The sequence below is a fragment of the Fusarium sambucinum genome, chromosome III, assembly GCF_050947815.1.
Source record: "Fusarium sambucinum isolate potato_lamoka chromosome III, whole genome shotgun sequence".
In the NCBI taxonomy this organism is placed as follows: domain Eukaryota; kingdom Fungi; phylum Ascomycota; class Sordariomycetes; order Hypocreales; family Nectriaceae; genus Fusarium; species Fusarium sambucinum.
The window spans coordinates 272,918-288,842 of NC_139292.1; the positions used below are offsets into that span (position 1 = coordinate 272,918).

Consider the following 15,925-nt stretch of genomic DNA (forward strand, 5'->3'; position numbering starts at 1 on the left):
CTTAGTATAAATATAGTATAATTTAAATAAAAGCTATTAATATATAATAAGTAAAGATTCTTAAAGGATAAACTAGTCTATACTAGTTTATATTAGTAGAATTATAAGGCATTATTACTAAGTAAAGGCAAAGTATTATATTTCTTAATAGTAAGTAGAATAAGTAAGGTATACTTAGGTAAAGAGGTTTTATTAATAGCTAATAAGCTATTATATTAATTAATACTAAGGGAATATATATATATATAAAGGTATATAGATTAAATAAGGTTAGTTTAACTCTATTTAATAAATATATAAGGCAAATAAGGTTAGTTTAACTTAGTTTATTATATAAGTTAAATAAGGTCTATTTAACTTATATAAGGTAAGTCTATTCTAAGTGATAGAAAATATAAGGTATATTATCTCATATAGATAGAGATTAGTTAAATTATAATAATTTTACTATTTAAATAGTTTAACCTTTTCCTTTAAAATAACCTTTTTAAGCTATTATATTTCTTTTAGCGTCTTTTTTATTTTAATTTTCTCTTTTTTCTCTTTTTACTTATCCTTTTTATATAAAATTAAGAAATTTAATTTATAAATAAAAGCTATTAGCCTAACCTTTATAAAAATATCCCTTTTCTTTATTATATAGAGATTTATTATCTTTATATATAGCTTAATATCTTTATTATAATTAACTATAGTCTTAATTATATTAAAATATAAGCTATTAAGATAATAATTAGGATTAATAGCCTTTAGCTTAATAATTAATATTATATATAAAAACTATAATAAGTTAACTATATATAATAAGACTAGGATTAATTAACTTATTATTAGCTTATTAATTAATTAAGGTTATAAAAGGAAAAAGTTATTGCTATTTTTAATATAATAAAAACTTCCTCTATAAGTTATAGCCTTTATTATAAGGTTTATATTAAAAGAGTTATACTATAGAAGAAACTTTATCTTAAGAGAACCTTAGATTTAATTATTATTAAAAATTTAATCTATATAGATAGATTAACCTTTATTAAAAACCTAGAAAAAATTAAAAAGGCCTAGGCAAAAGCTTAAGGATTATAAAAAAAAAATAAAAAAAAAAATAATATAATTAAAGAACCAGAAAATGATAACCGCCTCAAGTTCGACGGCGTCTATTAATATTGGATAGATGGCTGAGCTTGACATCTTTCAGTGCATCATACTGATAAGGGAACCTGCTACTTCCGTCCCAATTTGTACATCTTTTACGAGACCATGGAGACAACAATTGAAACTTGCTCTCTGCCTTGGAATGTTGTACATCTTTGCTGCGGGTTTTTCCACTGTCTTACAATTTATAAGGTATTCGGAAAGGTGAATCCACCAAGTGACAAACTAAAAGTGCGATATTTGATTGCAAACACCGATGATGTAACATGCTCGTGTTATTTTTCCAATCTCTGTGATTGCCTCCGTAAACTAAAGCCAAGTTGGTCAAATAATACGGCGTGTCTTGGTCAGAAATATTTCACCATGATGATTGGTCTGACTACTCTCGTATTGAATGACTAATCGTAATTCATTGCCATAAGCGGTTAAGTAGGTTTGAGTAGACTGCAATAGTAATCGCCATTGCCTTGATAAGAGCTGTGTTATAAACGAACAAATAGTGCAGTCCCCTCCCATAGAATTATACACCTAGTGGGAATTCTAAAGACATCAAGTCCACCATGACTCCCTCAGCACAAGTTGATGAACCTCCTAAGGATGTGGTGAAAAAGACACCCCTGCAGTTGTTATCCCAGGGTAAATGTCTACCTGGCATTCCGAAACACCCCACATTTGCAGCACACAGAAAATGGATGTTGGAGAAGATGGCCCTTGCCTTTCGGGTCTTTGCTCGTCTAGGTTACACAGATGGTCTGGCTGGCCATATTTCCATCCGAGACCCGGAGAACCCACACACATTCTGGACAGTGAGTATCATGCATGCAAAACAATTGATAATGAGAATATATACTAACACAGACCAGAACCCGTTGGCAGTGCATTTTGGCATGATGAAAGCCAGTGATATGATCCTTGTTGACTACGACGGTGTGCCAATTGGAGGTCAGTCAGCCAAATACATTCTTGCTGTTGATGTTAACAATCTCTTTTAGGAAACATGGATAGAACTGCCAATGCCGCAGGCTTCATGATTCATAGCGCTGTGCACAAGGCTAGGCCAGACGTCATTGCTGCATGCCACACCCATAGCGTGCACGGCATGGCATGGAGCGCATTTGGCCGACCGCTAGAAATGATAACTCAAGATACCGCATACCTCTATGGTGAAGCCCAGGCTGTATATAATGTTTGTCTCTCATGTCACTTTCTTCAAACATCCCTGCTAATAAATCTCAGGACTTTGGTGACGTTGTATTTACTCCAGAAGAAGGCGACAAAATCGCTGCCGCCATGGGTACGTTGGTTGGAATACCCAAATAGTGTCAGAATGGCTGCTAATAGGAATCTCAATAGGACCCAAAGGCAAGGGCATGATATTACAGAACCACGGCCTTTTCACAGTCGGAACTACAGTGGATGAGGCATGCTTCTTGATGACTCTAATGGAGAGAGCTTGCAAATGCCAATTGCTCGTCGAAGCTGCCGCGGCCAACGGTATCCCCAAAGTTCTCGTTCCGGACGCGAGTGCAAAGTACACATTTGAGAACTCAAGTGACCCAGAAACTTTGTACTGGGAGGGGCAACCGGATCTTGAATATGAAGAGTATATGTGCAAGGGAGAACACAAAGGTTAAGATGTCGGAATCTATACGATAATTATTCATTACAACACCTTACATCGATGTGTGCTCCTAAGGTTTGGGCTACATGTTATTTGAAATTGGATCGGATACAGACTGTGTTGGGAAAGTGAGCACTGATAATTTCGTAACAGTATGCCCTCAATTGTAGCATTGTTTCAAAATTGTAAGACTGTTATTGAGAAATAGAGTCGACAGTTTAACCGTTACCTACAATAAAGCTTATCAGTCTTCGGTAGAGTGGTAATCAATCGGTTTCCTTCAAGTTAACAAACTTGTTTATTGCTTACCCTATTTATGCCGATAATGGATGGTCAGAAATATGGGGTAAAGTAAATGAGCTAAAATTAATCCATGCTAGTGTAACGCAGAAAAGTTAACTTTTGAGTCTTAGGGTACAAAAATAAATAGCCTGAATAGCATGCTTCAAGTGACTTGAGGTGATTGCGTAATTCTGTACTCTATGCATTTGTCGGGCAACGTTTTTGGCACCCTGATGCCAAGACTGCGGGACAATGAATCGGACACAATGGTCCGTCAATGTGTTGACTTTGCCCGAAGGCCGCGCCAGATCCTCCGATGCTACAACGAGACGGATCATGTCAAACTTGAGGTCACATTAACAATCGGAACGATCGGCGACCTCATGATAATCCACTTGAGTAATTATAAGAGGCATTGTTTTCAGATCGCTATTTGGAATTGGACTTCAAATCTTCATTTATACTTTAGTTTTAAAATCACACGCTATCTACACATTGTCCCCATTGTTTTGAAGATTCCCCTGCTACAGCACAAATCCACTTGAAGGTCTCCTCATAAGCAGTTACCATGGGGTTTTCTAAAGAAAGTGCTTCGCCAGCATCTTCAGTAACAGATGAACACTCGGTTGAGAGTGAAACTTCCTGGTCCGAAGGCGCAGCAGACAACAAGGAACAGGATACTTATAACCTAAATCCTGGTCTACACAAAGTCTTGCCTGAGCTTTTTGAAGAAAACATCTTTGCCAAGCCTTACCGCACTGCGTCCCTAGGTCTGCAAAGGCTTGACCCAGCGCGCGATGGCTTCCCTGAAATTGTACCCCAACAAGGCCCAAAGCAAGGACAATGGGAATTCCGCGAACCCGAATTTTGGACTTGTGGTTTCTTCCCTGGAACCTTGTACGCTCTACTCGAACGATCTATTAAACACCCCGGATCTTTGGGGACAGAGGATACTGTACCCCGATGCGCTACAACTATCAGAAAACACCTTTTGCCTCTATGCAAATCCTGGTCTGAACCACTTCACGCCATGTCCCTTAGAACAGATACCCACGACATAGGCTTCATCATCATGCCTGGACTACGAAGAGACTGGGAGCTATTCGGTAATGAGCGCAGCCTTACTTCTATCATCCAAGCGGCCAACAGCTTGGCCACTCGTTACATCCCATCTGCTGGCGCCATTCGTAGTTGGGACTGTCTTTTGAAGAACGACATAACCGTCACTGATACTGAAAACAACCTTCTTGTCATCATCGACAGCATGTGCAATCTAGATCTGCTTTTTTACGCTGCGGCCCAAACCGGTGAGCAAAGACTGGCTGATATTGCTGCAACTCATGCGACAACGTTGTTAAAGACGCACCTTCGACCAGAAGGCGCGAAATCTCTAGTCAAAGATGGTTACAGTGGGCAGCTTTACTCGACATGCCACGTTGCGAATATTACTCCCCAGACAGGAGGTTTGAAGTGGCGATGGACGGCACAGGGCTATGCCAATGATTCAACATGGTCGAGAGGCCAAGCCTGGGCTATACTTGGCTATACACAATCTTACAATTGGACCAAAGATGAAAGTTTTCTTGACGCAGCGTGTGGAGCTGCTGAATACTTTATGTATCGGTTGGAAACATCACCTTCATGTGTGGAGTTTTCATCCGACACCAGCGACCACGTCCGAAAGGGTCGACATGTCCCGCTCTGGGATTTTGATGCACCGATAGAAAATCCTCAAGATCCATTACGAGATTCGTCTTCTGGTGTTATCGCGGCGAACGGAATGCTGCTGCTGTCTCAAGCCCTAACCTCTCTAGGTAGACACGCGCTATCTCGCCGTTTTTTCGACGCAGCTATTACGATCATCAGAGACACTCTAGATGTATCTCTTGCTACGGAGAAAACGAGGTTTACTAAGGATCGTGATGGAACGTCGCCTCTTGAAGTAGAGGATGTTGTCCTTCGAGAGACTTTCGATGCCCTGTTGAAACATGGGACAGCAAATAACAATGAGAATGCAAGGAGAAGGTATTCTAATCACGGGTTAGTGTATGGAGACTACTATCTTGTTGAATTTGGAAACCTTCTCTTGAGCATGGGATTAGTTTAGATATGAGTTGAACTAGGTAGTGATAGACTTTATTGCCCACATATGAAATAGACCTCGCTTTTTCCAACCGTCATCCTTCTTTAGCCCTAATATGTGAGACATTCCCAACATGACTGTAGCGTATAAGAATGTGACGTTCCTTGTAGTCTTTGGAGCCGATTCTGGCAAGTTCACAGCATGTGTATTAAGATATGAGTCGATCATTAACCTATGTCCAGGGGTACAAGGTATTCACTTGAATGAACCCATCACTCTCGGACAACACACAACATCTACTCAAAGGTTTTATTTTATGACTAGATAATTACTACACTAATGGCACCAGTGGAACCTGCATCAAGCTTCACCCCCGGCCGATTATTCCACAAAGCATATATATCTGTTTGATCTATGTTGTCACTGCTTACACCAAATACTGCAGTGGCAACAATGACTGACGACAGACGCGTTGACGTTGAGTTCGATGTACCTCCAATAGGAAATACATGAGAATATCGAATTGACGGGATGAAAGTTCTCTGCTCGATGAGATTGGTGTTGGGATCTGCTGCGATCAAATGTCCTTTGGCTTCAAGTCTTGGCTCAGCCCTACTGGCCACCCCCTTGAAGTCGATCTTTCTTGTCAGGTCAACAATACCACTCGCTCCGCCGCCGGATTTGACGAGAACACTTGACTGATCAACAATAGAGCCATCAGTGGACTTGATGACATCGGCGTTAGAGATGGGAGGAACGTGATAACCCTCGTTAGTCAGTGCCTTTACAGCAAAGGAACCATCCACAAGCTCGACGCTGTCGCACCATGGGATGCTACTAGCGTTTTCAAGGCCTATGATGCAATGAACGCGTACATGCCATCCTGGATAATACGAAGCCAAAGGAATCAGAGTTGTCCTGATCGCCATGTCTAGTTTCTTCCACGGTCTCCAGGTGCTTGTGATGGAAGGAAGGCTATGACGGGCTTGGTCAGACTCAATAAGTGTAGTTCCGATGACAACATCAACTGGTTCCCATCGAACCTTCCATGTCTCGCCACCATCAATGCTCAAAGCCAATGTACTATCTGGAGCCAATTGGTGAAGTTGAGGACCAGTTGGCACACTATATCCGAACGTGGAGGAATAGGCAAACTTGCCATATTTTGCCTCTCTGGCTTTGAACATTTTGGTAGTCATTTGGCCTGCCGATAAAAGGTAATGATGCTCTGGGCAGTTGCACACGATTTGAGAGGGCGGTCTGAAAACTTTGACAGCGTCCAAGGGCGATGCTAAACTCAATGCCATCGGATGGGGTTCTTCTTCAACAGTCCAGAAAGGGTGATCTTCTGGGAGTCCTAAAACCACGAAAGACTTCAAGCACCAGTAAACTGATTGTCTTGAGTTGTAGTCTTCCGACATGTACATGTTGGGGTAGGTAAAGCCGATATTCATGGTACCGTCCGAGTTGAAAATCTCTGGTTGTTTTGACCACCATCGTAAATGTCTTAAGAGGAGTCCTTTGACTGTTCCCAAGCTAATAAGAGAATTTGTAGATGTGATATCGGCGAAGACAAAAGCTGACCAAAATGCTCCACATGCGAACCGGTAGGTCATGCTCCGACCAAAAGGAATAGCAGCACCGTTTGTATCAAAGTATCTCCAATACTCAGACGCAAACTCAATTGCCTGTTGTTTGTATTTCGCAACCCTTTCATGGTCGTCATCAGCGTAAATCGTGTAAAGTAGCTGCGCAAATTGGATAGCAAAACTACCAGAGTAATAGTCCGCTTGCTTCCTGTCGTCGCCCCAAATACCATCAGAAGACCAGCCCTCACAGAGGTAAAATTGATCGAGAACTGCAAAGTCCGCATTCATTGCCTGTCCCGCTGCGTATTTGTCTGACCCAAGCACTTTTGTTAATGCCAAGTTGACAAGAACTCGAAACCATCGCCAGTTGTTTTGTGGCATCGTGTGATTATTGATCTGTTGCAGCCATTTTTCCAGATTCGTGATTGATTCGGAATTCAAGAGTGACAGCATTGTTTCGGGCTCTGTCAACAAGGCGAAAGATATGGATTCCATCTCAACCATTCGTTGGTCAAAAGATCCAAGCTGGCCCCAATATTCGGGATTACTTGGGTCTACTCCAGCTTCGATGCCCTTCAGCCAGGAGCGTAATGAAGGGTCAGCATCCTTGTCGAGAAGGGCTGATATAGCCCATAATGGCCGTGCGAAACCTTCAAGCTGAGCGGCAACATCGTCAAACCCTGCTGCAGTTGAAGGATATAGTTTAACGTGAGCTTTCGACGTAGATCTGTATGGGTCTAGTGGCTTGATGATAGCAGCTGCTGCTCGTAGGAGATCGGAACGGTCCCGAAAAGGGTTGTCGGTGAAACCAGTCAATCCGGACATGATGTTCTGCTGTTTGTAAAATACGATGATGATTCACAAGTTTGGATGTGACATGAAATCTTCGTAATAGTCGATATGGAGCTTGGGCAGGAAGAACAGATGGCATGTACTTCGGTCAGTCTGCATCCGATTACCAAAGCAATATCGGTTCAATGGAGTCATTTCGAGACCAGCCACCAGTCAGCACAATGATTATTTCCAGTTGAATTTTACCAGTAATACGCCAAGTATGCCAACCAATGAGACTGGGAAGCCATCTACCCCGGCTCCTTGCATGTGCGGGGTGCTCGGTATTTCGGGGTAATTGAAGCGGCATCCGGATCATCTAAGACGGGGTCAGTCGAACTCCTATCTTCTGCTCTGCCATAATCACATACGACTCGGATAGCGTATCCTTACTTCGTCCGGGGCATACAATGGATAACGACAGCCCTGAAAAGTCCGCTCAAGCGACCGATGTAGGCCTTGCTTGCAATTGCTGTCGGAGACGTAAGCTTCGATGTTCGCGAGAGACGCCAATCTGTGAGCATTGTCGTAAAACTGGTATGTCCACAACGATGCTCCACTTTGTTAAATAATATTGCTGATTGCAATTAGGGCAAGATTGCGTTTATGAAACGAAACGTGCGAAATCCGGCATGAAAGCCGGTGCTATTGAGAACGTACACAAACGACTTGGTAGGTAATAATAAGACATCCACTTTCTCTATTAACACGAGGATAGATGCATTGGAACGAACAATTGCGAAACAACAGACCACGTTGGAGAGCTTGCGCTCTGTGCAAACGTCGACAGGTCACACAAACCCACGCCAAGAGACCATAGATGGGCAAAGCTTATTGTTTTCTCTTGCAAAAGAATTATGTAAACTTGGCAACCCATCGTTTAGTGATGCTTCAAGTCGAAGCGACGAACCTATTTCTAAGCGCCGTCGGACAGAAAGCGACAGTGGGCAACGACCAAGGTCTCGCATCGTCAACCACCAGACCTTACCAAACGATGAGACTCTTGATCGAGTAGTTGATGCATACTTTCGACAGATCCATCCATGGATACCGATGATACATGAAGCTCGATTCAGGAAACGACTCCAAGATCATGGCGACGATGCAAATGTCCTACCACTTCTGAATGCCATAATCTTGACTGCATCTCATCATATACATGAAAGGGATATCGTGGAGAAAATGCAGGGAATCATTGGCGATCAAGACGACATGAGGGACTGGGTAATTTCCAAAGCTACTAGGAGTCTGTCAGTGGAGAACCTACAGGCTCTGATAATTATCTGTTTTCGCGATGTAAGTTCATATTCGTGCTCTCATGAAGCTCTGGCTAACAACTCAGCAAGATTGGCGACGGTGAAGAAATTCGAGCATGGCCTCTCATCGGTGCTCTAACCCGTATGGCTGAATATCTCCAGCTAACAATAGAATGTGAGGAAGTTGATCGGTCATCATTCTCTCGCCCATACACATCGTTAAATTCTTCGCATAGCTGGACAGAAGCTGAAGAAAGACGGAGGGTCTTTTGGTGTGTATTCAACCTCGATCGATACTGTTCAGTCACCACGGCTTGGAATACTAGTCTTACATCCGACGACGTTAATCGTCGTCTACCATGTGATGGAATAACTTGGCGAAAAGAAGAAACTGTTTCTACGCCATATTTTGGTATTTGGGATAAATCAGCTGGACGTATTGGAAATCCCATTACCTTTCTTCCATCACACTCCAGCGGTGCGCCAGCTACTGTGGAAGAAGACAACATGACCCCATCAGAGACGATGACATCTCCGGGAGCAGCGACTTCTGCCATCGATATGTCAACGGTTGGAGCTTTTGCTTATTGCATAGAAGCAACCGAGTCATTGAGTCGTGTCACGAGTTATTTTCTCCAACAAAAGGTCAATATTAAGGACCACAAGGATCTGAGCAGTTGGCTTACAAGATTCAAAGAACTTGATGTTCGATTAGTACATTGGAAGATGTTACTTCCTAAAAAGTGGAAAGTCAACATTGCCCAGCAGTCGTCCAGAATGGATCCAAACCTCACTCTCGCCCATATCACGCATAATGCGTCTATGATCTTGCTGCATCAACCCATTGCCTTTCCACCTTTGGACTGGAGTTTTAGAACGAGGCTTCCCAGTTTCTGCAGCCTTGACACTTGTCAAGCGGCTGCTATCGAGATTGCTACAATTACAAACAACTATCTCAAACCCGCCGCACATACAGGTCCTCTGAGCAATCAATTTGCGTTTTGTGTGTATCTTGCTGCCAGAGTCTTGCTTTTACATTGGAGGTATTGCGCAACAGAGTGTCTATTACCTGAGTTCTGGGTATTGACACAAAGCTTGGAGACTATGGCGAAGCGGTGGGCGGGACCTCATCAGCTTGGTTCTCGGGAGAACTTGGCTTCCAAGTATCAGGCTGTTCTCATCAATTTGCACACTCGTTGTATTCAAGACGAATCTTTTAGTATTGATCCTTCAGCTTATACTACTGAGGTGAAGCACTCGAAAGCAGCTTCACAGTCTTTAGGCGAGATACCCAGATCACAGGATCAACAGGCGATAAGATCTTTGGATCACGATAACAGACACCCGCCGCTTGCGAATGAGTATTTTGATGACCACAGCCAGCTGCTTCCGTTGTCACAGAATACGGGCGTTACTATTGTGCAAGGACCACAACCTCAGTACATACCGCAGAATGTAACAGCCAACGCGTACTTCCCTGATTCTACACCCAATGTAGTCAGTGGTCAAATAGGGCAACGAAGCGCTAGTATAGGTAGTGGAGGTTTAGGTATGATTCCACAAATGTTATTTGATGCAGAGTTTATAGATATGGATCGCGTCATAAGCTTTGATGATGGAATATTTGAGACTGAACAGGAAGCCGGGCATTTTTAATTAATCTTACAATTCATTATATTATTTGCTATTGACTACACTTGAGTTAGTCTGATGGAAGACACGTATGTGACAGACCAGCAGTTCACGTTTGACACAATTCCCCGAAAAACAAAAGTTAAAGAATCTTACTGCCTGTAATGGTTTCTTCGCTGTCTCGGTTTGATTACCACCGAGCATGGCTCGTGGCTGGGTGACAAAATTGAGCCTAAATGATTAAAGATGAGATAATTGTTGATGAACGTCTGGCTGGAATGTGAACCCAACTCTCCCTCCATAGCTATTCCCTGCTTATCAACAAACTCTCCATTTCTTCCGCACCCCGAGAACATTCCTCCGACATACTTACCCCGGATGGCTTTGGGTGACAGACCATGCTTAAACTAGGGTCACGCTAAGGGGGCGGGATTGCGGGGTAATGATACCCCAGATTTCTAGAGGATCTACAGATACAATAAGAGAGTCAAAAGAAGCTTTATTGTCAAGTCTCATCACCTCATGACTCGACTCTGGTGCAACACAATCAAGTTCAACACTGCCGTCGACCCAAGTCACTTTGAAATCCATCACCATGACTTCACAACAGAGGGACAATGGTCTCGAGATCCATCCTTCCAATCAACAACCCGAGAGTCGTCACGATATCGCTGGCAACCCCGAGGAAATCCCTGAGCCGTTGGTGAAGAATGGGGTTGTCGTAAGTTCGGCAACAAAGCCAGAGGCCAAAAGTGTCTGGCTCGCCTGGCTCTACATCTTCAATTGGTATCCTAGTCATTACAGCAAGGAAGAGAAACGACTGTTAATGAAACTTGATCGAACTATTCTACCACTTATGTAAGTTTGCCAACTTTTGTCTGGCACATCACTAATTCCTCGCAGCTGTTCCATGTGTAAGATTGTTCTTGAATGTTGAAAATGATTGAGGCCAAACTAACAGCTCCTAGACTTCATCAAGTGGCTTGACCAGTCCAACATCAACAATGCTTACAATTCAGGCATGAAAGAAGAACTCAACCTCAAAGGCATTGAGTAAGTTAATCTCCCATTCAACAGTTCTTCTTCTCATACAATACAGATACAATTTGTTCTCTACTTTCTACAACATTGGCTATCTGGTAATGGAAATCCCCTGCATGCTTCTCATCTCCCGACCCAAATATGCTCGCTGGGTTCTCCCCATCTGCGAAACTCTCTGGTCAATCATCACATTCATACAGTGCCGCAACAACAGCGCTCCAATGATCTATGGCATGCGATTCTTGATGGGCCTTTTCGAAACCCCAGCTGCTACGGGCTCTTTGTACATTCTGTCCTCCTGGTACCGATCGGACGAGGTGTTCAAGCGCGCCGGTGTCTGGTATGTCTCGAGTAACATTGGTGCCATGTTTGGGGGTTACATGCAGGCTGCTGCGCATGCTGGTCTGAATGGAAAGGGAGGCATGGCAGGATGGTATGTTAAAAGATCCCAATCCTCGCATAAGTAAAATTCGCTAATGGCTTTCTGCAGGCGTTGGGTGTTTATTATTGATGGTATCATCTCATTGCCTATCGCCATTGCTGGCTTCTTTTTTTATCCAGGCGTTCCTACCAGTAGCCCACGTGTCTGGTGGTTGAGCGAAGAAGACCAAAAGCTGGCTCAGGCCCGCATGCAAGATGATGGTATGAGGAAGAGTAAGAAGATTGGCAAGCAGATGCTCAAGCGCGTCTTCCGCAACTGGCACTTTTATATCGCTGTCAGCACTTACGTCTGGTAAGTCTTTATGAGTCATGAGTCAGCATAGATTTAAACATAACTAACACCCATAGCTTCCAACTGACCACCTGGGTTGCTGGTCAAATGATCGTCTGGGTAAAGTCGACTGGCCAATACTCCGTCGAGATGATCAATATCGTGCCAACTGGAGTCCAAGCCCTCGCAATTGTGGTCGGTATCGTAGTTCCGTCATTCGTTATGTGAGTTTCCAGAATTTGGCATTTGTCTCTTTACTCAAAGCTAATAATATTGTCTAGGGTCTATCCGATTTGGGTACCATTTTGTTTCGCAGGAACTGTCCTTCTTTTCTGCCATTCTACTCTTTTGGTCTGGAACATTCCTCTCGGTTTGCATTTCGCCGCGTACTTCCTCCTTGGAATGAGCTCCTGCATCACGCCTATGCTCTTCCCGTGGGTGCATTTAATCATGAAGGACGATAACGAAGCAAGAAGTTTCACTACTGGTGCCATGGTAAGCGGAAATATACCCAACCTCTATCTTGACTCTGAATTAACATGAGTCTCTAGATGACTGTTGGCTGGGCTTTCTTCACTTGGTATAATGTGGTCGCGTTTCCTATCACTGAGGGTCCTCGGTGGACCAAGGGTTTCTCGGCAAATGTTGCTCTCACCTGCTGCTACTTAACTCTGTTTATGATTGGGCAATTCCTTTGGAGACGCGATATCAAAGCTGGTCTGTACAAGAGAGCTATTGAAGAAGAGGAGAACGAAGAGGCAGCCAACGAGAAGCTAGGACCGAATGCTATCGACGACAAGGTTGGTGATCAGTTCATCGGACAGACTCATATCGAGGATAAGAATGTGGAGGACAACAGAATCAAGGAGATTAAGTAGCTTTACAGAGGTATTAGATTTCATAAGTAACAGTCAGAGAAATACTATCACGTGAGCGGGTTCTATGCTCCATCGTGGCAAAATCTCAGAATCGGTCCCACCCCCGCTTCTACCATTAACGACGACCATATTTATATCACCTCAGTTACAAAATGCAGGACACAGGACAGAGAAGAACACATCGCGCTTGCGCTCCTTGTCGGTATGTTGTAACATAGCATCAATCGGTCATTATAAACTAAATCTATAGACGTAAGAAGGTGAAATGCCCTGGAGAACATCCAGTGTGTTCGTTCTGTCAGCGCCTAGGGCAACCTTGCGAGTACAAGTCCGTCGAGCCTTTCTCAACCCAAGAGACCCAGGGTCAGATTTCAGGTATAGTAAGTATACAGATATGCTAGAGTGAAACTAGGCCCTAAGCTACTTTCATACAAGTGCCTCTGACAACATTAAAACCGTTTGACTACATGTGCTAACAATTTGTACAGCATGACCGAATTGATGCGCTAGAAACCAAAATGGACCAAATTCTACAAACGCTCAGGTAAACCAGTTCCATTGCACGGAGGAAAGTCGATCAGAATAACTTTCTTAATAGTCACCTCAACCCACCTGCCACATCCACTGGGTTTACCCCCTCTGTATCACCATTGGGGGCTTCCGGTCAGAATACCGTACAGGCACAATATGTCACGCCAGCACGTGAGAGAAGTGTCTCTGAACTGTAAGCTTACATCAACAAACACCGTTGATGATGGGTATCGTGAGCTTATCAGATGGAATAGATCGATCTCGGAAGATCAGGAACTACTCAGGGCAGGCCAGCTCTATCAGACGTGGTGTCATAATCAGCCAATGTACCTTTTTCGCCAAGACAACTTTCTTGGTACTCTTAAGGGTCGCGATAAGGAGCTCCGACTCGCCGTTCAAATGATCAGTTATCGGCTCCCTCCTGGACAGTTGATCTCCAACAAACAAGAGGCTTTAAATGTGTTATCTGCGTCATGTCGGAAGTTGGTAACAGACCGTATTTCCAAGGGCAAGATAAAGCTATCCACGCTACAAACTCTCTGTCTCCTCAGCATGATCAGCTTTTCAGGTAAGCTAAAAGTCCAAATCCCCGGCAACTCTCAGCAAGACAACTCACAGATGAGATTCTAGACGGGTATGTGATGCAGGCTGGACTTGACCTCGACATGGCCCATTACTTTGCCAGCGGACTACCGCTTGGTTCCAGCTTAGGAGATTCTTTTGATTACTCTCTGTGTATTCAAAACATCTCTCTATTGCAGAGCTTACAAGGATCTATTCCCGATGTTGCAAAACCTGCTAATATACAAGGCTTGTTCCAAAGTGCCAACCATCTTCTGGAACTGATCAACCACCGTGCCGAAAAGTTCACATTATCATACCAACCCAGCGCTGATACAGAATCGAATGGAAGTCGAGGTATCCTAGCTTACATGTCTCAAGCAGCCAAGGTCTGGCATTTGGCAAGGGCATATGCAGCGATGAGAGTTGGGTCGGACAGCCCTCCGCCTTGGAGCACCCAGTCTGACTATGCGCTAGTCAATCTGCGAAACCTGGAACTTGACTGCCGGTTTCCTCTTGTTTACCGCTTTGCTACAAATCACTTCGGCGAACTTCCCCCAGAGGTACTACAGCAGCGCAGAGATTATTGGGGACCATGGGTTTTTATCCAGTTCATCCACGCAGCTATGCCAACTCTATTAAACCATCCCTTCCTGTTATCCCTTCGACTCAAAAACTTCAGACATATGATCCCACAGACATTTATGTATCAGTCATTTGATCTGATCTCGAGACATACAGCCTGGATTATCTGTTACCTTGATCTGGTCGAAAAGAAACAATTTGAGCTAATTGACCCTACGATAGCGCATGCGGTTCTTAGACCGTATGGGTTCTAAATTACCGGTTGTCTTCACTATGGTGATTATCAAGCGTCAGAGAAATAATATCACTGCTGACAGTTGTAAGACTCAAAAACTCCGCAAATTGCAGGATAGCATTACCACTCTCCCAGCGAGTAGTGATCGGCGTGATAACAATTGGTCAATCGACGCGCAATTACTTTGGGAAATTCTCGTCTACGAAAAGTCAGGCCTCGATAAGGACTCTTCAGATAAATCCATGTATGATGATACAATCACCTTGGATGCTGAACATGGTGAGCAAGACGTGGGGGGAGACTTTGCTATAGTTGGCTCAGCAGGTATTTCCGGCCATAAGGGAGCGTTGAGAGAGATCTCGGCGTACGCACCTCAGGATAAAGATCCCTACGATGCTTTGGGTAACCTCGCTACTCCTGGTAGGAATAGAATGCAGGAGTCTAATATTTTTGGGTACCGAAATAGCGACAATCCACCAGACCTTGGTGCGGTAGATCAGGACGACTTTCTCTTGCAAGCTGAAGATTTTGGAAGAGCGATTAATGATTGGATGAACCTGGACATGATGGACACTCTATAGTATAAAAAACAACTTTTCCTAAATCTAGCTGCTGTTGCATGTTCCATACAGACCTCCAACTGCCTGACTACCGTGGCGCTTTGAGTCGGTGTTAGCGCATGAGCCATCTGCACACCAGGGCTTTTATGCGGTGCTCGGTAATTTAGCGCGTCTTGGCGGGTTTTGTAACTAGAATGGGTAAGTGAATTTGACAGGGAAGCAAAAATAAGAGCCCTATGTTTCGTGACATACCGTCTCATTGCATCGATTAGACTTTGAGAAGCCCCCCCTATTAAAAATTCCGATTATATTAATGTGGGGTGCTAGCGGCGGAGAGTTTAGAGTCTCTAATAACCCCAAGGGTTAAAGCATAGTT

General features: G+C 43.6%; 7 protein-coding genes across 7 annotated transcripts; 6 read left to right on the forward strand and 1 right to left on the reverse strand.

Annotated features, from left to right (window-relative positions):
• Positions 1-1,712: 1,712 nt before the first annotated feature.
• FSST1_010256 (uncharacterized protein) lies at positions 1,713-2,786 on the forward strand (the record flags this gene model as incomplete). The annotated part of the gene is made up of 5 exons (XM_083233269.1): positions 1,713-1,958; positions 2,016-2,094; positions 2,145-2,338; positions 2,389-2,446; positions 2,506-2,786. 5 exons carry the CDS (start codon positions 1,713-1,715, stop codon positions 2,784-2,786), a joined length of 858 nt encoding a protein of 285 aa, XP_083079952.1.
• Positions 2,787-3,623: 837 nt separating this feature from the next.
• Positions 3,624-5,162, forward strand: FSST1_010257 (Six-hairpin glycosidase-like protein; the record flags this gene model as incomplete). Its single annotated transcript, XM_083233270.1, has 1 exon — positions 3,624-5,162. One exon carries the CDS (start codon positions 3,624-3,626, stop codon positions 5,160-5,162), a length of 1,539 nt encoding a protein of 512 aa, XP_083079953.1.
• A 296-nt stretch (positions 5,163-5,458) lies between these two features.
• On the reverse strand, positions 5,459-7,552 carry FSST1_010258 (DUF2264 domain-containing protein; the record flags this gene model as incomplete). The annotated part of the gene is made up of 1 exon (XM_083233271.1): positions 5,459-7,552. One exon carries the CDS (start codon positions 7,550-7,552, stop codon positions 5,459-5,461), a length of 2,094 nt encoding a protein of 697 aa, XP_083079954.1.
• Positions 7,553-7,968: 416 nt separating this feature from the next.
• On the forward strand, positions 7,969-10,470 carry FSST1_010259 (transcription factor domain-containing protein; the record flags this gene model as incomplete). Its single annotated transcript, XM_083233272.1, has 4 exons — positions 7,969-8,095; positions 8,150-8,230; positions 8,277-8,854; positions 8,905-10,470. 4 exons carry the CDS (start codon positions 7,969-7,971, stop codon positions 10,468-10,470), a joined length of 2,352 nt encoding a protein of 783 aa, XP_083079955.1.
• A 571-nt stretch (positions 10,471-11,041) lies between these two features.
• On the forward strand, positions 11,042-13,077 carry FSST1_010260 (major facilitator superfamily domain-containing protein; the record flags this gene model as incomplete). Its single annotated transcript, XM_083233273.1, has 8 exons — positions 11,042-11,304; positions 11,350-11,360; positions 11,415-11,499; positions 11,546-11,920; positions 11,978-12,220; positions 12,277-12,423; positions 12,481-12,694; positions 12,751-13,077. The coding sequence occupies 8 exons, from the start codon at positions 11,042-11,044 to the stop codon at positions 13,075-13,077; spliced, it is 1,665 nt and encodes a 554-aa protein (XP_083079956.1).
• Positions 13,078-13,229: 152 nt separating this feature from the next.
• Positions 13,230-15,008, forward strand: FSST1_010261 (Zn(II)2Cys6 transcription factor domain-containing protein; the record flags this gene model as incomplete). Its single annotated transcript, XM_083233275.1, has 6 exons — positions 13,230-13,279; positions 13,328-13,457; positions 13,566-13,621; positions 13,676-13,801; positions 13,863-14,176; positions 14,227-15,008. The coding sequence occupies 6 exons, from the start codon at positions 13,230-13,232 to the stop codon at positions 15,006-15,008; spliced, it is 1,458 nt and encodes a 485-aa protein (XP_083079957.1).
• A 19-nt stretch (positions 15,009-15,027) lies between these two features.
• FSST1_010262 (uncharacterized protein) lies at positions 15,028-15,570 on the forward strand (the record flags this gene model as incomplete). Its single annotated transcript, XM_083233276.1, has 1 exon — positions 15,028-15,570. The coding sequence occupies one exon, from the start codon at positions 15,028-15,030 to the stop codon at positions 15,568-15,570; it is 543 nt and encodes a 180-aa protein (XP_083079958.1).
• Between the last annotated feature and the right edge of the window lie 355 nt (positions 15,571-15,925).